We start from the raw sequence: 20,852 nt of genomic DNA, 5'->3' as shown, positions 1-20,852 counted from the left end.
TCTTAATTTAAAGAAAATAAAATAATGCATGATAATGTTATGACATACATCAAAAAGAAATAGCTTTCAAAAGAAAGATTCCTATAACTACATGATGTATGTATGACATGACATGGTATTTTTATATTTTTCATAATAAAAGAATGAATGCAAAATACAAACCTAAATATGATGTCATGGCATATCATGCGCAAACAATCATGGCAAGATTTAGCATAAATAAAGTATACCTAGATTACCTATCTAAGTATCTTTAAACCTTAGCTAAACTTAAAAATTAAACCTAGATCACCCTAAATGCTTCAAGAAAATGCCAAAACATAAATTGACATTTCTAATTCTCTTGATTAACTTATGCCAATTGAAATCGAGCTTATTCCTCAAATGTTGTCATATTTCACAAGAGTACCATTTTAAATTAAGGCTTAGATTTGCCTTAAATTACTAAGCAAATACCAAAATCTCAACTTGGTATTTCTTATGTCTTTCCTAAACAGTGCCATTTTAAAATAAGATCAAGACTTCTCAAATTTGGCACATTTTACTCTTTTCGAAGAGTAAACAATAATCCTTTTCATTTTCAAAGGTTAATAATAATCTTGAAAATGCTTCTTGAGTGTCAATTTCTTCAAAGTTGGGTTAACTACCCTTCTTCTTAGAGTTGACACTCTCTAACCCATCTATGGGGTAGAGAAAATGCTTCTAGGAACCCAACACCTATTGGTGCTCCTTGGATGCTCTAGGTATTTACTAGGGATAACTTCCCTATATACCTTCCTAGTGACCTTGTTTGGCTTCTTGGAAACCTTGGTCACATTTTCTAGGTCAACTCTAGGGATAGTCTCCCTTGTGACCTTGTTTGTGACTTTCTTAGACTTCTTAGAAGTCTTAGTCACATTTATTGCAAAAATACTCTTAGGGATGACTTCCCTAGTATTCTTGACTTGACCACTAGACCTAGGATTAGTTCCATAACTATATGGAACCCTATGGTACGAAATTTTATCCTTCTTAGCCTTAGGTTTGTATCCCAAACCTCTATGGTCATTGGATGACTTTGATACTCCTAGACCTAGATTTTTACCCTTAGACCCTTGTGTCATATTTGTGATTTTTCTAAGGGTCTTCTCTAATTTATCAAGTCTTGACCTCAAGACTTGATTTTCCTTCCATAATCCCTCAACCATAGATTTTTCACTAAAATCATGATTTTTCTTCTTCTTAGGTACATACCTAGAATCCTTAGGGTTCTTACCTAAGTTTCTATCTACCTTTCTAACTCTAGATTGAGAAGTTTTGGCATGATAAGCTACATGATTTTCCTTAACGCTATCATGCTTCCTATTTTCATGGTAAATAGCATTAAAATGATATAAATTTGACCTAGCATGCTTTTTACCATTTTGCAAGGAAATAGGCTCAATAAAAGATACCTTCTTTTTTACCTTGGAGGCTCCCCCTTAAGTTGAGCTTCCTCCATGAGCCTTGACCACCTTCTTCCCATTAGGGCATTGACTTCGGTAATGCCCCTTTTGATTACAAGAGAAGCACACAATGTGCTCCTTGCTCTTCTTTGTTTCGGGGATGGTCTCCTTGGGCTTCTCCTTGCCCTTTAATGCCACTTGGCCCTTCTTATTGGCCAATTTAGGGCATTTGCTCTTGTAATGCCCATGCTCCCTACATTCAAAGCATATAATATGATTTTTATTATTAATTGAAATGTTTATACCTTTTTGTGTAGGGATGACACTTTCTCCTTTGGATCCGGAGGTAGAAGCTTCCTCTTAATCCGAAGATGATATTCCTCCATTTGATTTTGCTTGACTTGTGGAGATGGAAGCTTCTTCATCCTCTTTTTCTCTTGACCCGGATGTGGAGGATTCTTCTTGCTCTTGTTCCGGTGTCAATGAAGATTGCTCCCCCTCAATCCTAGAGGTGGAGACTTCACCTTCTTCTTCATCTTCATCCTCTTGTACATGAAACAAGGAATATACTCCTTCCTTGCTCTTTTGATTGCTCTCCTTTGAGGATGAAGCTTCTTGGACCTCCTCTTCGGAGGTTGAGCATCTCTCAACCTCGGAGTCCTCCTCTTCTTGGTTTTGATCCATTGAGTCGCCCTCTTTGGATTCTCCTTGATTTGGTACAGTGGAGGGTATCTCATGAATCCTTGCCAATTTACTCCAAAGTTCCTTGGCATCTTCAAACTCTCCAATTTGCTCCAGGATGTTGCTTGGCAATAAATTGACCAAAAGCTTGGTCACTTTGTCATTGGCCTCACATCTTTGGATTTGGTCTTGGCTCCACTTGCTCCTCTTGAGTACTTTGCCCTTGGAATTTGTGGGAGCTTCAAAACCTTCCATGAGAACAAACCATTGCTCTATCTCCACCATTAAGAAGTTTTCTATCCTTGATTTCCAAAGATCGAAGCTTGTAGATGTGTATGGTGGAGGCACCCTCGTGTCGAATCCGAGTCCATCTCGGAATTCCATTTGAAGTTGAGCATCTTGATGAAGTCTTCGACTTGTAGAATTTTGCTCCAACTTCTTCACCCTCTAGCTTTGCTTGTTTTGTTTGCCCCTTCCGGCAATGATTCCGATGAAGAGCGACCTCGCTCTGATACCACTTGTTGGGACCGAAAAGTAGCTAGAGGGGGGTGAATAGCTCTTCGCGTACTCGTCGTCGGCGTTGCTCGTTTCTTCAGAGATATGCAGTGGAAATATAAGAAACAAAAACATACAACACTAACAAGGATAGTTTACTTGGTATCCACCTCACAAGAGGTGACTAGTCCAAGGATCCACACCTACTCACGCACCCTCCACTATGAATAACACTCCTTTATGGTAACTACCAAAGGCGGAGAAGCCCTACAACACTCTCAATACAAGAAGAAGAAAGGGAAATACAAGATAAGCAAAAGCTTACAAGATGTGCAATAAAAACCCTAACCCTAACTTCTTCTTCTTGCTTTTGATCCGCCTCTTGACTTGAGAAACCTCCAGGAACCTTCAAGAACTGGCGATCTGAGCTTGAGAGAAGTATGGAGAAGCCGCTGTGTTGATCTGAGATGAAATCGTGAAGTTCTTATGCAGCCATCGCACGCCTGCAGCTCAAATACGACGCAACGGTCGGATCCCGATCGATTCGAAAGCTCCCAATCGATCGGGGAGGCTTTGGATCGATCCACGGATCGATCCAGAGCGCCTCTGTGCTCTGGGAAAATGCCTGGACCGATCCACGGATCGATCCAGCGCTTATCGTGCGAACCAGCAGCGTCCCAATCGATCGGCTGATCAATTGGGACCTCTGGATCGATCCACTGATCGATCCAGAGGCTCTCTGTTCGCTGGGAAAGGCCTGGATCGATCCACTGATCGATCCAGCCCCTGGATCGATCCACTGATCGATCCAGCCCCTGGATCGATCCACTGATCGATCCAGCCCCTGGATCGATCCACTGATCGATCCAGCCCCTGGATCGATCCACTGATCGATCCAGCTCTTGGTTTTTGCCCAAAACCAAGTCCCAAACCTCTCAAACCAACATTCGGTCAACCTTGACCTGTTGGTACATCATGCCTAGCATCTGGTCACTCCCTTGACCTGCTAGGACTCCCTCACCAAGTGTCCGGTCAATCCCTTTGATCCACTTGGACTTTTCTCCTCTTATCAAGTATCCTATCAAATCCTTTGACCTACTTGGACTTTCCTTCATCATGCCAAGTATCCGGTCACTCCCTTGACCTACTTGGACTTTCACCAGATGTCTGGTCAATCTTGACCCATCTGGATTTCCCCGTGCCTGGCTTCACTCACTAAGACTTCCAATCTGCCTAGCTTCACTCACTAGGACTTCTCTTCTGTCTGGCTTCACTCACCAGGTCTTTCACCTAGCTTCACTCACTAGGATTTTCACCTGGCTTCACTCACCAGGATTTTCTTCTGCCTGACTTCACTCACCAGGACTTTCACCTAGCTTCACTCACTAGGATTTTCACCTGGCTTCACTCACCAGGATTTTCTTCTGCCTGACTTCACTCACCAGGACTTTCACCTAGCTTCACTCACTAGGATTTTCACCTGGCTTCACTCACCAGGATTTTCTTCTGCCTGACTTCACTCACCAGGACTTTCACCTAGCTTCACTCACTAGGATTTTCACCTGGCTTCACTCACTAGGATTTTCCTTCTGCCTAACATCCCAGTTAGAACTTCCCAGTCAAGTATCCGGTCATCCTTGACCTACTTGACTCTTCTTCAATCAACCTTGCATTGTCAAACATCGAAACTCAAACCAAGACTCAAGCTTGGTCAACCAGGTCAACCTTGACCTGAGGGATGTTACAGCAACACTATGTACCGACAAAAACATGTGCTATTCATTATTCACGCTTGGGCTATCGCTGTTATTACGTTACTCCGCCTTCTTCTACTATTTCGATGACTGATTTAAACGTGGGAGAACTAACGCTGAGACTCTTTCCTTATTCTAACACTGATATTTCTTACACTGATATTTCTTATATTGAAGATCAAAAGAGAGTATTCACATGATCAACTGAGAAGTCATATCTTCAATTAGTCTTTTTTTTTTAAATTTTTAAACAGGATCATAGGAGTAAAATACTATTTATATTGAAAATAAAGGGATTAAGGTATTATTTCCTGTGTGTAGAAATGGATTGGTCCATTCGGAAATACCCTTTCCATGTGATGACATGTTCGGCGTATTTGCTTTGGTAGAAATTGAATAAATATATAAATCAAATAATTTATTTTCGAATAAATTTTTGGTTGAATCTAATGTAGCGATTCATCCTGCCCAAGCTAAACCACATAGGCCGCAGCAGCGATGGACGCCTTGACTGAGGCGACGCCTTTCCCCTTCGACGAGACCCGCGGCCGTGCCGGAGAGGCCGACGGCTGGGAGCCTGTCGCGCATTCCCGATTCGTGGAGCACCGGAAAGGGTGGGAGATGGTGGCGACCGGCCCCTCTTCGGACGGCGATCGCTCCATTTTCCCCCCGAGCCTCCATGAGGGACTCCGCTTCCTCCCTGACCCCCTTCCAACCCTAGTCCCTTCACCTCCTGTCCAAGACCAGGATTGTCATCCTGCCTGCCTTGGCCAAACCACACCGGCCGCGGTCGCGATGGACGCCTCGACTGAGGCGACGCTTTTACCCTTCAACGAGACCCTCGGCCCTGCTGGAGAGGCTGACAGTTTGGAGTCGGTTGCGCATTCCCGATTCGTGGAGCACCCAAGAGGGTGGGATACGGTGGCGGAGGGCCCCAGCTCCGTCTTCCCCCCGATCCTCCATGAGGGACTCCACTTCCTCCCTGCCCCCCTTCCGACCCTAGCCCCTTCCCCTCCTGTCCAAGACCAGGATTGCGTTGTCGAGGAGTCGCCATCTGATTCCGCGGGGGACGAGGTGGTCAGTCAGATCGTTCCTGCTCGATGGGGGCCGCTCTCGGAATCCGCGTGGCGGTTGATTAGGTCGGGTCTCGAGGCGATACATGCAAGAATTACTCTTTTCAGGGAAAACGAAGGAGGTGGGTCAGGTTGTTTGTCCGTCGGAGTTTGGTCGTTTGCAGTTGTGGCTGGACTCGTCGGTGCTCTGATTTTTATGAGACGGGGGCACAGACGAGAGAAGGAGCTGCTCTTCCTCTTGTATCAAGAGAAAGATCAGGTGAGTTTGTCTTCTCCTTTATACAATTAAACAAATCTTTGCTCCCTGATAATTTACCTTGATGTCAATTTTCGCTCAAGTCAATCCATACGTGATGTTGCTACATTTTGGTTTTCTCTGATTGAGGATATGGTTTCCTGCATTGTTTCGGGATTTCTCAGAACCTCTGTTTCGCTATGCCTTGAAGAATAAATTGTATCTGTTTAGTTGGGACTGAAGATAAAGGCCTTAAAAGTTTACCTTCTTCTTTGATTTTATTGTGAAAAAGTTTCATCGGAAAGAATCAATTATGCATTTCCAGAGAGGGATTAGAATACCTAGGAATCATTTTCTTTCGCTTTTCTTGGGCTGAAATAAACAACCAAATATTTATTGGAATTCTTCCACCAGCTCATTCACCTTTGACACCTTATCCATCCAAGACTTCTCCTTCACCTACACGACTTGTGGTTTCTCTGCCAGCTTCAATCCAGCTACCTTGTCACCCAGCTCCTCTTTTCCCTCATTCAATCCATCTACCACTACCTCTTTTCCTTCTTTTCTCTCATCCTCTATCATGCCATTTTTCAAGTACAATAAGCTGCACAGCCATGTTCTAGATGGAAAATTCACTTGAGGTTCTTATTCACTGACGCCGAGAAGCAACAGAACCTCAAAATCGAGGGGGCGGGGGGCGGGGGGCGGGGGGCGGGGGGCGGTGGGGAGGTTGAGTGAAAGAGGTGGAAGATGCTACTTAAGTAACTATAATTGACAATTATGATAAGGAATTAAAAGAGGAGGAGAAGGGTGGTGGTGGGGTACGTTGACAATGACTCCCTGGCCCTACTCATTTGAGGAGGAAGAGAATGAGGGGTTGATGGTAGGATTTCATGCCGGCGAAGCCCATGGCAATGGGGGCACGAGAAAGGAAAAGGGTTTGGACTTTGAAATCTTTTCCTCTTCTTGCCTTATATGGTGGTGGAGATGAGAAACAAAACATATCCATACACTTTTGTTGATTAAAAAAGGTATATAATCAAATAATTGGACACCTATTCACTATCTATTAATGTTCTTGAGGGGATTGGGATAGATGAGAAATAAAATAATGAGTAATTCAATTGTTTAATCTAAAATGAGAATTATTAAAGAATAGGGATTCGTCATTTGGCTAAGAAGAATTGCGCTAGAAGTGATTTATAATATTATGTCAAAGACCAAAATGCCTCATTAGCATAGACATTAAAGTTATGAAATGAAAATAACATGTGATGGCTTAATTTGTTATCCCAGAACCATCAGGGGAGAAAATAAATCAAATCAAGGTACTAGTGCCATCACGTGAGAAATCAACTGATGGAGTGATACTTTAATCATATTAGCAATTGTCTGCTGAAAAATCATGGAAAATGCTGGTTAGCTTGAGTTAAATTGTTCAATCTATCACCTGTCAGAAGTCTGAAGGTTTGTTATGGAGTATATAGATTTAGTTATCCCTGTCAGGCTGGGAACAAATATTTCCAACCTTGCCATTAAAGCTTAATCTCTTTTTCATGAACTTATATTTCATTGTTGATTTTGTGACATTTATATTCTTTGTATTTGCTCTCTTAAAATAGCTAATTCATTTCAGTTATCTGAAAATATCCTTATGTAATATGTTATAGCAATTTGGTATAGAATAAATGAATTTCTCCTCACTCTGGGTTTAGCAAAATGGCAAGGCACTTCTAATGTAATTATTTGAGTGAGTTTGCATAAGTTTGGTTTTAACTTTTAATAACATGAGCATAGCAAATGTTTAAGCATATTAGGATATGAAACAGTTTGTGATATAATTACACGGGAATGCTTCAAAAAAAAAAATTTGAAATCATGAATTACCTAGTTGTCTACTGACTTAGTAACTATATAAATCTACTGCAATCACTCTACCTTGTTAGTATTTCTAATAAAATTCGCTTGCATGATGAGGAAGCATTTTAACATTGGAACTCATTGATGATTTCCTGTTTCTTTTCATTCTGGCATGATGAACTCTTTCTTTCACTCTTTTAATTTGTATAGTTGTGCTATTTTACCACTACTAACAACAATATATACAGAGTTCTCTAGAAGGATTATGTTTGATGTATAAATGATGTTCATTTCATCTCTTTGGTGCCAAAAGACCATGCTAATCCATCTTTTTCATATTACAGAGGATACGAGATTTGCTGAATCAGATTGCATTGATGAGCCGTATTATAAATGCCCATGAAGTCTCTGTTCTGAGGAACACCTGAAAATATATTCTTATGTGCCTGACTACGTTTCTGTTCTCTCCTCGGGCGTCCAAACTGAGCCTCCCAATGGGATTTCATCATTTGCCCTCACCACGTAGTTGTTTTCTTTCCTCTACATTTGTTAAAGACATTTCCGATAGACAAGAAATTAATTGCGCACATTTCTTGGTGGTTGTAAATAAATTTATGCTAAAAAACAATGTCATTTTGTATTCATTGCAGCAGATATACACCAACTACAAGGTGAGGATTTATAGGAGCATGTCAAATTCAACACGTGTGACTGCAATAAACAGAATTGTAGCGACTGATGGTGGAAAAAACAAGTGAAGCGAAGCAGAGCAACTATGATGCTATTCTTTAATTCGCTGATAACTACCTCCTGTCATTCCACACGATCATCCTGTAGCAGTATCAGCAGCAGTTGCAGCAACAGCAAAAGCAAATGAAATTGACATGTTCACCGACACCTCCTTCATCTCGATCGTCACCTTTTCTGATTAAAGTCCATCCTAATCCAATTGCCAGTGTTGGTGTTGTCCTGGAAACCCAAAGCATCAGATACTACCACTGATGCTTGCTAGTGCTTATCCTACTGTAGCAGCAGAGGAACTCACGCACTCACACCATTCACAGCAGTTCGTTCCTGCTCTTTGGTTTTGTCTCTCCCTCGCACATGGAGTTCATTCTCTCCCACATTCCCTTCCCCACTCGACACGTGGGGAGACACAGCTCCACTCCTCCAACACAAAACCACTTTTCTGAGATGACTTTTACCGGACTCCACCATTAATTTTCCATCGACTCCCATAATGAATTCCCTATCTATCAATCACCTCATCGGAAAATTTCCATGTTTCCGCTCATTATTTTCTCCTCAATATCCGTATACTTATTCGGACTCATTCATTAGTCGATTCTCACATGTGCTGATAAAATAATGAGACCAGGTTCGCTCGTTCACTTTGCATGGCTTGTCGATCCACGCACCTCATCAATTTTTATATTTATTGGTTCATGGGGATTGATTATCACGATTAGCGACCTCCGGCAAGAAAAGACTCCTGATGAGACAAAAAAAGGTCTTCAATGATAAACCTGAAAGTGTATAGCTAGAAGCGTACAAAAGCAGCCTCGCATGGTTCCCCGTGCGCGGCTCTCATTTTGAGCCCCCTTTCCGGAGGCAGCCACTGCAACATGTCGTAAACTGTAGTGTAGACGAGAAAGAAATGAGAATGATCAAACAATTACAACTAATTGTATATGAATTTGAGGTCGAGCATGTATGATCTACCAACGGCCATGACAGGCATGGTATGGGGGGATATTGTTTCAATTCCTACCAGGATGCACTCTCTCCGACGACATGGAGCATTAGGCTCAGGGTTTGGACACAGAGAAGTACATCAGTCGAGCTGTTGCACCTCTAGAGAAAACAAGATTTAGAAATGAATTCGTTCTGGTTTGGAACTGCAGATCGAGAAGAAAGATATCAGTCTGCACATATATTCTTCGGCCTTGTAAGCATTCCCTAGAGTTGTGCCCAGAAGCATGGAGTTTCTTCAATTGATAATATGTATGAACCTTCTCTGCAAGTCTCGCGATCGGCAGGAGTTCATGGTAATTGTTTCCTCTGCAGAATCTCAGAGGTATTACCCGTACAGAGATTCAAAGAAAACACAGTTTACTACCAGAAATCAGTATTCTGCGAGCAGAATCTAAATTCGATAGCAGACGTGAGTTGAGAATCATTTGGATAGCAAATGAAACAACCGAGATTTTGAGACGCAAACTCTCGGTATCGAAGCAGTAGCAGCAGCCGCCGCCGGCAGGGTAACAGCGGTAGGCTTCGATAGGCCAGTCGAGACGGGATTCGTGGATATGATTCTGACGGATGCTGACCTGGCGAGCGCTGGCGGGGGTCCGCCTGTCGGGTAGATGTCGGGAAGCCCACGAGACCGCGGGGACCACAGTGTCGCGGCTTGGAGTCACACGCCCTGGCGTGGCTCCACCGCCCTCCCTTTCTGGTGGACGTCGGCCGACCTGGCATCCCGGGGTTCGCCTATAAAAGGCTCGCGGTGGCCATGGCGTCCATCATCCTCCTCTTTCCGGAGCTTCCCGGGGTTTTCTCTCGCTTTCTCCATTTCTTCTGCTCTCGCCGGAATCGAAGTGAATTAGAGTGTTCGACAATGGCGGTGGAGACCGTGGTGCCTACTGCGATCGCGAACGGGGGTAAGCTTGGGTCAGCGGCCAACGAGAAACACGCCGAGAAGCTGAGGTTCATCGAGGAAATGACCGCCGACGCCGACGCGGTGCAGGAGAAGGTGCTCGCCAAGATACTGACGCGCAACGCTGAGACAGAGTACCTCCGGAGGTACGGGCTCGGCGGCGCCACCGACCGCGACACCTTCAAGGCCAAGGTCCCCGTGGTCACCTACGACGACCTGCAGCCGGAGATTCAGAGGATTGCCAATGGCGACCGCTCCGCCATCCTCTCCGCCCATCCCATATCCGAGTTCCTCACCAGGTACATCCAAATTCTCTTCTTAACTCGTTCAAGGAGCACGTTGTTATCGATTATTGGAACCAAAATCTTTAAGCTCGGGGACGTCTGCCGGAGAACGGAAGCTGATGCCCACCATCAAAGAGGAGCTCGATCGGAGGCAGCTCCTTTACAGCCTTCTCATGCCGGTGATGAACCTGTGAGTGTTTTTTTTAAAAAATTTATTTAAAGGGATAATTAAGCTTGAAAACCACCTCTTAATTAATCCTCCTCCATTTGATGGCAGTTACATGCCGGGGCTGGACAAAGGGAAGGGGCTCTATTTCCTATTCGTGAAGTCGGAGACCAAAACGCCCGGCGGCCTGACGGCGCGTCCGGTGCTGACGAGCTACTACAAAAGCGATCACTTCAAGGGCCGCCCTTACGACCCCTACAACGTCTACACCAGCCCGACCGCAGCGATACTCTGCACCGACGCGTTCCAGAGCATGTACGCGCAGATGCTCTGCGGCCTGCTCCAGCGCCTCGACGTGCTCCGCCTGGGCGCGGTCTTCGCCTCCGGCCTACTCCGCGCCATCCGCTTCCTCCAGCTCCACTGGCCGGAGCTGTCCCACGACATCGCGAGCGGGGCGCTGTCTGCCAAGGTCACCGACCCTTCGATCCGCGCCGCTGTCGGCGAGCTCCTGGCGCTGCCGGACCCGGAGCTGGCCCGATTCGTGACGGGCGAGTGCGCCAAGGGGGATTGGGCGGGGATCATCACCCGGATCTGGCCCAACACCAAGTACCTGGACGTGATCGTGACGGGGGCCATGGCGCAGTACATCCCCACCCTGGAGTACTACAGCGGCGGCCTCCCCATGGCCTGCACCATGTATGCTTCCTCCGAATGCTACTTCGGCCTCAACCTGAAGCCTTTGTGCAACCCCTCCGAGGTCTCCTACACCATCATGCCCAACATGGCATACTTCGAGTTCCTGCCCCACGGCTACTCGGCGCCGGAGCAGCTGGTCGATTTGGCCCAAGTGGAGATCGGGAAGGAGTACGAGCTGGTGATCACCACCTACGCCGGCCTGAACCGGTACCGTGTGGGCGACATCCTGCGGGTGACCGGCTTCCACAACGCGGCGCCGCAGTTCCGCTTCATCCGCCGCAAGAACGTGCTGCTGAGCATCGACTCCGACAAGACCAACGAGGCGGAGCTGCAGAAGGCGGTGGACAGCGCGTCGGCGCTGCTTCGACCGTACGGCGCCAGCGTGGTGGAGTACACGAGCCACGCCTGCACCAAGTCCATCCCGGGGCACTACGTCGTCTACTGGGAGCTTCTGACCAAGGCGGGCAGGTCGGCGGAGGCGCTAATGGAGGCGCTGACGCGCGAAGGGGTGATGGAGCGGTGCTGCCTGGCGATGGAGGAAGCGCTGAACTCGGTGTACCGGCAGAGCCGCGCGGCCGACGGCTCCATCGGTCCGCTGGAGATACGGCTGGTCCATGGGGGCACGTTCGAGGAGCTCATGGACTACGCCATCTCAAGGGGCGCATCAATCAACCAGTTCAAGGTGCCGCGCTGCGTCACCTTCCCGCCAATCCTCGAACTGCTCGATTCCCGCCTCGTCTCCGCCCACTTCAGCCCCGCCCTTCCCCGGTGGTCGCCGCACCCCAACAACTGAAGAGCGAAGAAGCTCAACGGCTGACGTGTCGTCCAGAGAGAGAAGGACAACTAAATCTTTGACTTTCACTGGATTTTTTTTTTCTACTTTTCGGGGAAGCGATTAAGGTTTTAGCATCGCTGGGATCATATTAATATAATGAGTCTTAAGCGTTAATTGCTTTGTTTGTTTACAATTAATTAGAAGAGGAACTTTCAGTCGTTGTTGGGCCTCAAGATCTTGGACTATTAAAGGGCCTTATTGGGCCAACCCTAAACCCTACGACCACATCTTGATTGGGAGGCATACCGATCTGCTTCCCTCAGATCCCGTCCGCTATTCCTCAGTCAATCGATCGTAGCCGTTCGCGGCTATTCACGGTCCACGTGGACAGTTTCGCCGGGGCCCGCCGGTGAGGAGCCAATGGGGATGGTCGTCAACGGGGAGGCGCACAACGTAAATCGATCCCGTCGCAGAAAGACCAACCCCTCCCTCCTCCGCCGTGGCCGGATCCCGTTTTTGCAATCGCTTCGATGGACCGCGCGAGGGATCGGGCCTCCGCCGCCGTCTCCTTCTTCCTCTTCGTCCTCTCCATCTCCGTGGATGCCGCCGGACCGGCGCCGGGAACTCCGCTCCACTCCCTCGCTGGGTCACCTCACTTGGTCCTGCCGCTAGTCCTCTCCCGCGCGAACTCAACTCGCCGATCCCCCGGTTCGAGGCGCTTTCTTTCCCGTCAATTTTCAGCCAACGCTCGGATGAGGCTCTACGATGATCTCCTCACCAACGGGTGCGCCTCTCTCCCCAGCGTCCTTTCCTCGTCCGTTGCGCTTTACATTTGAGTTTTTTTAAAAAAATAATAATAATAAAATCTGATAATTCCGATTAATGTATCGTAGATCTCGTTAGGGAATACACAATTGAGCCTCTGTTTGATAATTATTTTCTTTCCGTTTGTTTTCTTGTTTAGGTATTACACTACGAGGCTCTTTATCGGCTCGCCGCCTCAAAAATTTGCTTTGATTGTCGATTCAGGGAGTACGGTCACATATGTTCCTTGCTCCACATGCGAGCAATGTGGGAATCATCAGGTGTTTTTCCGTCTTAGATCTCTTCTTTACATCGCATTTATGTTTCTTTATGAAATACGACGAGAGACAGCTTTTCCGACATTATTTCACAAGTTAATGGTTCCTCGAAGTTCCCTTCCCTTCCTTTATTGTGTCTAAATTCCTGAATTGATGTAGAAATGTAAAACGATATACCAAAAATTTAAAACCTATTTCCTTCTTGGAATTCTTGCCAAGTAGACTGAATTGTAAGTTTAGCATCGGCTAATGAATCAGCTTAGACAATTTTAATTATCACATCTACCAAATAATAGTATGTGGCACCACTTTATTTAGGTTACCTTGTGGAATTAACAAGTTACTATTTTGCCAGACCATGGTAGCAAAAGGTGGAATCCGCCATCCTAGCGGCCCCACACGGTCGGCCCAACGACCATATGTGAAAAGGTAAATCGGAAAGCTGTAGTTGGCCAGTGTAGAGGAGGGTTTTTTTTCCTCGGTTTTGCTGAGATTCGAACCCTTGTCCTATAGTAGCAATTATGCCCTGCACTAACCTACTCAACCCTGCTCCAGGGTACTATTTTGCCAAACCATGAACTATGCACATGTTCATAATCATGGTGAAAACTAACTGAAAGTTGGATTTACGTGCTAAACTTCCTAAATGGTTAAAACTTTTCTAAAGATTAGGGAGGATCCAACTTCATGTCATAATATACATTTCACAAAGAACTCGCCATTTTTATATTGTGATGTTTTTTCTTTCACAACGAACCAACTTTTAGAGTGCAAAACATTAGAAAAATTTTCTATTGCACAAATCATGCAACAGTATAAGCCAAATGGTAGTGGCTAGGTGCCATTTAAAAATTTGTTTATTCTAGATAAGTTTGATAGTCTAGTAGGCCTCTACCCAGAATAGACAAATAGAACCTTGCCTGCATTTTCTGGTCTTTCATCTCAATCCTTGAATGGTTTGGAACTTTAGCTATGCTTGAGCCTATTTGAGTATTTGGAGATGGTTTCTTATTGAAAATTAGATTTTTTCTTTTTAAGTTGGATTCTTCGAAGTTCCGCTAGTGAAATGTATCTTAATCTGAAGTATTCTGGTCTTTCTGTAGCAAACTCACGTGTAATTATTTTATTCCCGTTTCTTCTTTTATCAAGTGAATTCTTCTATTCATCAGAAAAGCCTCTTATATGATACATCCGTTAATTTTTAGGCATTCCATTCTCCTTCAACAAATGAACTGCGTCCTTTTGTGTTACAATTTTTTTGAGATTCTGAGCTGTTAGATTTCCTATCCATGCGCTTAGCACGCATACAGCCGTTGTGCAGTCTTTTCTATTTCAGGTGGTATTTACACTTCAATAAAGTACTGTAGTAAAGTAGGAACTCTGTAGTTAGCGCACACTTCCTTTGCTTCACACAGTGGAGTGTTATTTTCCTAGCTCATTAACTAGATGACGTAAATACTATTTAACCTGGCTTTATTCATTACCTTTTATGATTTTATCTTAGCCTACACCTAGCAGATTTGGTCAATGTTTCTTCTCATCTATATTTAATCTTGTTCTGCAGGACCCAAGATTTCAACCTGATTTATCAAGCACATATGAACCTGTAAAATGCAATGTTGCTTGTACCTGTGACCAGGATCAAAAGCAGTGTACTTATGAGAGGCAATATGCTGAAATGAGCTCTAGTACTGGTGTGCTCGGCGAGGACCTTATATCATTTGGAACAGAAAGTGAACTTAAACCTCAGCGTGCTACTTTTGGGTGTGAAAATTCTGAAACTGGTGATTTATTTAGTCAACATGCTGATGGCATAATTGGTCTGGGCCGTGGACCGCTCAGTTTAATGGACCAGCTTGTTGAAAAGGGTGTTATTGGTGATTCATTTTCTTTATGCTATGGAGGGATGGATATTGGTGGAGGTACAATGGTTCTTGGGGAGATAACCCCACCTACTGACATGGTGTTTTCCCGATCAGATCCTGTTCGAAGGTATGCCATATCTGCATTTATATGAATAAAGAACACTAGATTTTCTCTCCATATACGTTTAATGCATCTCCCAGATTTTTTTTTTATCTCCGGATGGCAACAGTGCATACTACAATATCGAGCTCAAGGGAATATATGTGGATGGTAGGCCACTGCAAATAGATTCAAGAGTATTTGATGGCAGGCATGGCACAGTCTTGGATAGCGGAACCACATATGCATATCTACCAGAGGAAGCATTTATAGCTTTTCAAGACGCTGTAAGTATCTGTTTACCTCTGTTTTAACATGCTTTATTTGCACAAGTAACAGGTATTGTATTTCAAGTATGTTACAGTTGGTATCAGTGGCGGCAACTGATGACAACTGTAACATACTTGAAATACAGTTGGCATCAGTGAACCTATAGGAGCATTCATAGTTTAATAATCTATTTTCATTATATAATAATGTTTCTGTTTGCAAGTTGAAATATCTTAGTGGACATTACCATATGCAACTATGTTGAACTTGGGGATTTAATGGTAGAAAAATCTTATTTAACAGTTGGGGTTGGGATCAACAACGAAACTTAAAAGCTGGACTAACTGCTGAAAATATTTGATGGTGGGAAAACAATATTGACTATACCATTCAACTCCCATAAATAAAAATCTTCCCATGCAATATACAATGACTTTCTTCACTTCTCAATTTTTTCTAATATTTTTAGCTTATTTTGACAATTAATATTCAATTTGATTAATCTTTTATTTGATAGTACTTTTAATTGGCACCTGGAAGCACACTGCTAATGCTGCTTTCCCGTTTAGAGTAGCTGATGATTGTTTGTGAATGTATTATTAGCTACGAAGATTCTTTAATATTTTCCAATTTCCAATTTCATTGCTAGGATAAAATTGAAATTTTTTTAATTTGATGTTACTGCACTATGGGCAGGGTAGTAATGTTTTGGTGACTCAGTTTCCCATACAAAAACTCGGAATTCATCCATCTTGTAGGCCAAACTTGTAGTTCTTAGGTTATGGAATTCAAGTCTACCCTCTTAATATGGAACAGAAGCCTGGCTTTATGGCCTGTTGGAATGGAATAATGCAGTTACCTTATTTAATCATGTTTTCTTTTATCTAGCTTGTTAGTAGGGCCAATACCAATTGATTATGTCAATGTCTAAAGGACTCTACCACTTATAGTACTAGTTTAAACAAGAAACGTGTAACAAAATACGCTAGAAGTTTAAACAAAATGTTAACCAAAACGAAACTTTCTGTTGTTGGTAATGATGACTAAGAAATCAAAAGGTTTCTGAATCCTCTATATCTGTACACATCTGTTATATACTTTATTTAGTGGATTCAGGTTTGGTTTTCTAGTTGTTCTAGAGTAGGGAACAAACTGAAAAGTATTTTTTTTTTTTATTTTAATTTGGGGTTCAGTGGTATCCCAGTCAAAACTAAACTTTCTGTTTTGGTAATGGCTAAGAAGTCAAAAGAATCCTGAATCCTCTATATTTGTACACGTCAGTTATATGCTTTATTAGCGGATTCAGGTTTGGCTTCCTGGTAGTTTTAGAGTAGGAAACAAACTGAGAAGTATTTTTTTTTCTTCTAAATTTGGGGTTCAGTGCTACCCCAGTTGAAAATTACATTTGTTTTTTTCTAATGGGAATCAAACCCAGGTAATTCTAGCAGTAAATGATTCAATTATGTATACTTTTCTATATGTGGATCTTGAATCTACCTGATGTAAAGGAAACAAAAGAAGGGAGAGAGAGAGAGTGAAATTTAAGGTAAAAAGAGTAGAGATTTTAGAGAAGAAATAAGAGGAGACTGGAAATCTTTATAGTTTTTCATTTAAATTTAATATCATTGTTTGTTGTTTCATTTTCATCATTTGCACTCTATCTCTATTGGGTTATCTTTGGTGCCTACTTGAAACCTATCCTGGGATGTTAATTCCAATTGGTTTTCAGATACTTAAAAATTATGCTGATCTTTGATTGTGGATGCATCCACCCCCAATAAATGGCTAAGTTTTTACTAATTAGAGATTGGTAAAAACTCTACCTTTTCTATGCCATTCTGAAGTATTGCATTTGTTGAAGGTTCATAAGTAGTAATACTAAAATCCGATCCAGATATAATATGGCTACAGAATAGTGAAGTTGAACTTTTCTGAATTACCTACTCATGAGTGTCATCTATTTGTTCATGCATATATTTACAATTGAAGCTAAGCTACACAACTTAGATATATTCTTGGATTAATATTACCTCACATCTCACAGATCCTGAGCAAGTTACAATCTCTTAAGCAAATTCCTGGACCTGATCCAAATTATAAAGATATTTGCTTTTCTGGTGCGGGAAGGTATCATAGCCATTCATTTTAGAAATTTATTCTGCTTACAAATGTGTGATCCTGTTAGTTATGCATTATATTCAAGACCTTGAAACTGTTCCCAGTGATGTCTCTCAACTTTCAAACATCTTCCCAAAGGTTGATATGGTATTTGGTAATGGAGAAAAGCTAACACTTTCACCAGAGAACTACTTGTTTCGGGTAAGTATGGCAATATATATATATATATATATATATATATATATATATATCAGAGTTAGTAATTTAGCAGATGGACATTGCCTTTTTAGTGTGGCTTGCTTGTATGTTGTTATAAATTCTTTTAAATAACTTTTTTCCCTGCATCTGTTTTGTGTTTTGCCATCCTAAAGCACTCAAAGGTTAGCGGTGGTTATTGCCTAGGAGTTTTTCAGAATGGAAGAGACCAAACGACACTTTTAGGAGGTACAACAATTGTTCTCCTAAGACCTTTAGTTTAATAACACCCATTTATGCTAGCTTCATTCCTCTTTAAATTCAACCATGTTACTTCTATACTAATATTAATATCTCATTTTAAACTTGTATTTTCTTGTTCCTATTTCAGGTATTGTTGTTAGGAATACACTGGTGACTTATGATCGTCAGAATGAGAGAATTGGATTTTGGAAAACCAATTGTTCTGAATTATGGGAGAGATTACATGTGGGTGGAGCCCCATCACCTGCACCTTCACAGTCAACAAATTCCACCATATTTGATTCACCTGCTCCTTCTCCTAGTGTTTTGCCAGGTAAGAAAGTTATCCGATTGCAGGCTAGTCAGCAATGATTATTACTTGAAGATTTATATAAATTTCTATATAAATCAAATATTCTCAATACATTTTTAGAGTTGTAAATTTATTATGTAGTTGAATAATGTCTTTAAGCATATTCTGTAGGCCAAAGTAATTTATCCTTCAAATAAATAACATGGGTTTCTCTTGATTTTTCGCTTCACTCAGATCAATTCAAAATTGGGCTTATAGCCTTTGAAATGTCTCTGAATATTACATATGCTGACCTATTGCCCCACACAATGGAACTAGCAGTGCTAATTGCGAATGAGTTGGGGATTGATACAAATCAGGTAAGAATGAACTTTTAATTGACATCTTAAGGGCCTCACTTGTCTGTACAAGTTGGCAATTTAGTCTAGCAGACGAAAGACTACGCTACTACATTTTGGCGACTGGAGACCTGATATTTCTGCACATCAAGAATTGGATTTTTCTAGATATTATTGTACTTGATTCCAAGTATCAGCTGAAGGAGTAATTTATTGCTTTACAGGTTCATTTGGTAAATATTATGAGTGAGGGAAACACTACGCGACTAAGATGGGAAATTTTTCCAAATGGGTCTTCTAATTACTTTTCTAGTTCAGCAGCAACGGTAACAATTCTCTTTAAAATCTTTTTGGAGTTTTACATGTCATGATGCCTCTGAATTGGACTACAAAATTGCAGAATATTATATCCCGGTTAACTGAACATCAAGTTCACCTTCCTGAAAATTTTGGAAGTTATCAGTTGGTTGGATGGAACGTTGAGCCTCCTTCAAGAAGGTACTAACATTTCTACTTAGTTGGTTTTTCTACTGTTTTTTGTTTCCTTCTGTTGTCCATTATACTAGAAAACTGAAACTAAAGAACTTTTTTTGCTTATAACTCTACTTGGTTTTTCTTCTGTTTCTGTTTCCTTTTGTTTTCCATTATACTAGAAAACTTAAACTAAAAAACTTTTTTGCTTATAATTTCTACCCAGGTTCCTGTTGTTTTCTAGGCAAAACATTTGACTGTTAAATACTGCAATATACATGCTTAAAAGTGATAGGAATAGTTATGCAAAAGAATAACTTTGGCCTTTTGACTTGGGCCACCATGTTGCTGTGCAGGATACCATGCGATCCAATTAAGGATACATTAAAGATTTGGTATGTCTGTAAAATTTTGTAGGTTTACCACCCCACTCCATGATTCTAGCTGAAGGATTAGGATAGGATTTCCCTTGTCAGTTTTCATGCAATGCATGATTTGACAATGTTCATCAACTTTCATATATCATTTCTCTTATCACCTCCAGTAGGTTCAGGAAATTGGATCGTATTACCATAATAAGGTACACTGTCTACTATTATAGTTGGTTGATTGTTGACATGTCATAAGTGGATCTTGGTTGTTTGTTTAAATATTATCTGAACACACCATGTTGGAAGGTTAAATCTATTCTGGGGGTATTTGACAAAAAAAATGCTCACTCATAGGTCTAGTTTTATGCATGTGCAAGTAGTTGGTGCTTTGGAGGATTCTCCCTTACTCTCTTTTCCAACTAATTTGGATTTGGCTATAAAATTTGAACATCAACTGGAGATAGATTTTTACTTGTCATTCCTAACTCGAGGTTCTACACTATACAGAACATGGTGGGGAAAGCATGCGGTGGCTGTTATTGCCGGAATATCACTTGTGATTTTGCTCAGTTTTTCGACCTTCTTCGTATGGCACTTCTGGAGGCAGAGGAAAGGATTCAATGCATATAGGTCCGTGGATGCACCTGTTCCTGAACAAGAATTGCAGCCGTTATAAACCATGCAGCTCGATTCGACCAAACACTGTACCATTTTCATTCCCAACACTAAAACAAACTGTCATCAGAGAAGCTCACATGATATAGTAGCAAAAGAGAGCTGGTAGATTGCCATGAAGAGATACTGCAATGGCATCAATGATCCGTGTTTTTCTTATGTTTTAACAGGACGGGGTACATAAATAAGGAGGCATCATATTTTTCTGTCTGATTAATTTTTTCTTTTGTTAAAAAATGTAAGCTCATTCAGTGACTCAGCATAAAGTGAACTACAACAGAGTTAATAGGCAGGTTATCTCTACACTCAACGTGGTTTAATCAACACTCACGTTGTACTATTTTATGTATCATGCTTGCCATGAACAAACATTTTGCAGTAAAGGTCTCATTGGAATGCTCAACTTTCTGTCATTCATTGTCCGTTTTAAGATTCCGATTCTGAGCCCAGGAAGTTCCATTCAATATCCTTTCACATGTCGCAGGAACCTAAACCATGTTAGACTCTGATTGCTCGTGAAGAATATCTTTGAGCTGTGACTTAACTTTTTTAGAGAATGGCATGGACAAATAGAAAGGATAAAAGCCATTTATCTAGGCCTTTGGTACGCTCTCATCATTTTCAATGCTACATTTAGAGGACTTGTTTACTTTCTCATGCTAGAAGAAAATGTGGCAAAAGATATAACGTTGATTTTGTATTGTCGGTTCCT

At 42.3% G+C, this 20,852-nt stretch overlaps 3 protein-coding genes across 3 annotated transcripts; all 3 read left to right on the top strand.

The window, feature by feature from the left end:
* Positions 1 to 4,803: 4,803 nt before the first annotated feature.
* LOC122037381 lies at positions 4,804 to 8,166 on the top strand. Its single transcript, XM_042596832.1, has 2 exons — positions 4,804 to 5,686; positions 7,867 to 8,166. The coding sequence occupies exons 1-2, from the start codon at positions 4,853 to 4,855 to the stop codon at positions 7,948 to 7,950; spliced, it is 918 nt and encodes a 305-aa protein (XP_042452766.1). The 5' UTR covers positions 4,804 to 4,852; the 3' UTR covers positions 7,951 to 8,166.
* Positions 8,167 to 9,801: 1,635 nt separating this feature from the next.
* On the top strand, positions 9,802 to 12,299 carry LOC122037379 (indole-3-acetic acid-amido synthetase GH3.8-like). Its single transcript, XM_042596831.1, has 3 exons — positions 9,802 to 10,477; positions 10,551 to 10,652; positions 10,740 to 12,299. Exons 1-3 carry the CDS (start codon positions 10,035 to 10,037, stop codon positions 12,115 to 12,117), a joined length of 1,923 nt encoding a protein of 640 aa, XP_042452765.1. The 5' UTR covers positions 9,802 to 10,034; the 3' UTR covers positions 12,118 to 12,299.
* A 249-nt stretch (positions 12,300 to 12,548) lies between these two features.
* On the top strand, positions 12,549 to 20,543 carry LOC122037368 (aspartic proteinase nepenthesin-2-like). Its single transcript, XM_042596815.1, has 12 exons — positions 12,549 to 12,883; positions 13,064 to 13,184; positions 14,746 to 15,173; positions 15,277 to 15,433; positions 17,461 to 17,543; positions 17,639 to 17,735; positions 17,906 to 17,978; positions 18,121 to 18,306; positions 18,520 to 18,644; positions 18,848 to 18,949; positions 19,024 to 19,121; positions 19,973 to 20,543. The coding sequence occupies exons 1-12, from the start codon at positions 12,630 to 12,632 to the stop codon at positions 20,139 to 20,141; spliced, it is 1,893 nt and encodes a 630-aa protein (XP_042452749.1). The 5' UTR covers positions 12,549 to 12,629; the 3' UTR covers positions 20,142 to 20,543.
* Positions 20,544 to 20,852: the final 309 nt, after the last annotated feature.

Source organism: Zingiber officinale, unplaced genomic scaffold (assembly GCF_018446385.1).
Source record: "Zingiber officinale cultivar Zhangliang unplaced genomic scaffold, Zo_v1.1 ctg30, whole genome shotgun sequence".
In the NCBI taxonomy this organism is placed as follows: Eukaryota; Viridiplantae; Streptophyta; class Magnoliopsida; order Zingiberales; family Zingiberaceae; genus Zingiber; species Zingiber officinale.
This window is presented reverse-complemented; position numbering and strand designations above follow the sequence as displayed.

Excerpts from the sequence above, each read along its gene's own strand:
- LOC122037379 (XM_042596831.1), top strand. The coding sequence starts at position 10,035 with ATGGCGTCCATCATCCTCCTCTTTCCGGAGCTTCCCGGGGTTTTCTCT. Across the intron at positions 10,478-10,550 it reads ATATCCGAGTTCCTCACCAG|CTCGGGGACGTCTGCCGGAG; the intron begins GTACATCCAAAT and ends AAAATCTTTAAG. Across the intron at positions 10,653-10,739 it reads CTCATGCCGGTGATGAACCT|TTACATGCCGGGGCTGGACA; the intron begins GTGAGTGTTTTT and ends ATTTGATGGCAG.
- LOC122037381 (XM_042596832.1), top strand. The coding sequence starts at position 4,853 with ATGGACGCCTTGACTGAGGCGACGCCTTTCCCCTTCGACGAGACCCGC. Across the intron at positions 5,687-7,866 it reads TGTATCAAGAGAAAGATCAG|AGGATACGAGATTTGCTGAA; the intron begins GTGAGTTTGTCT and ends TTCATATTACAG.
- LOC122037368 (XM_042596815.1), top strand. The coding sequence starts at position 12,630 with ATGGACCGCGCGAGGGATCGGGCCTCCGCCGCCGTCTCCTTCTTCCTC. Across the intron at positions 18,307-18,519 it reads TTCTCCTAGTGTTTTGCCAG|ATCAATTCAAAATTGGGCTT; the intron begins GTAAGAAAGTTA and ends CGCTTCACTCAG. Across the intron at positions 19,122-19,972 it reads GTTGAGCCTCCTTCAAGAAG|AACATGGTGGGGAAAGCATG; the intron begins GTACTAACATTT and ends TACACTATACAG.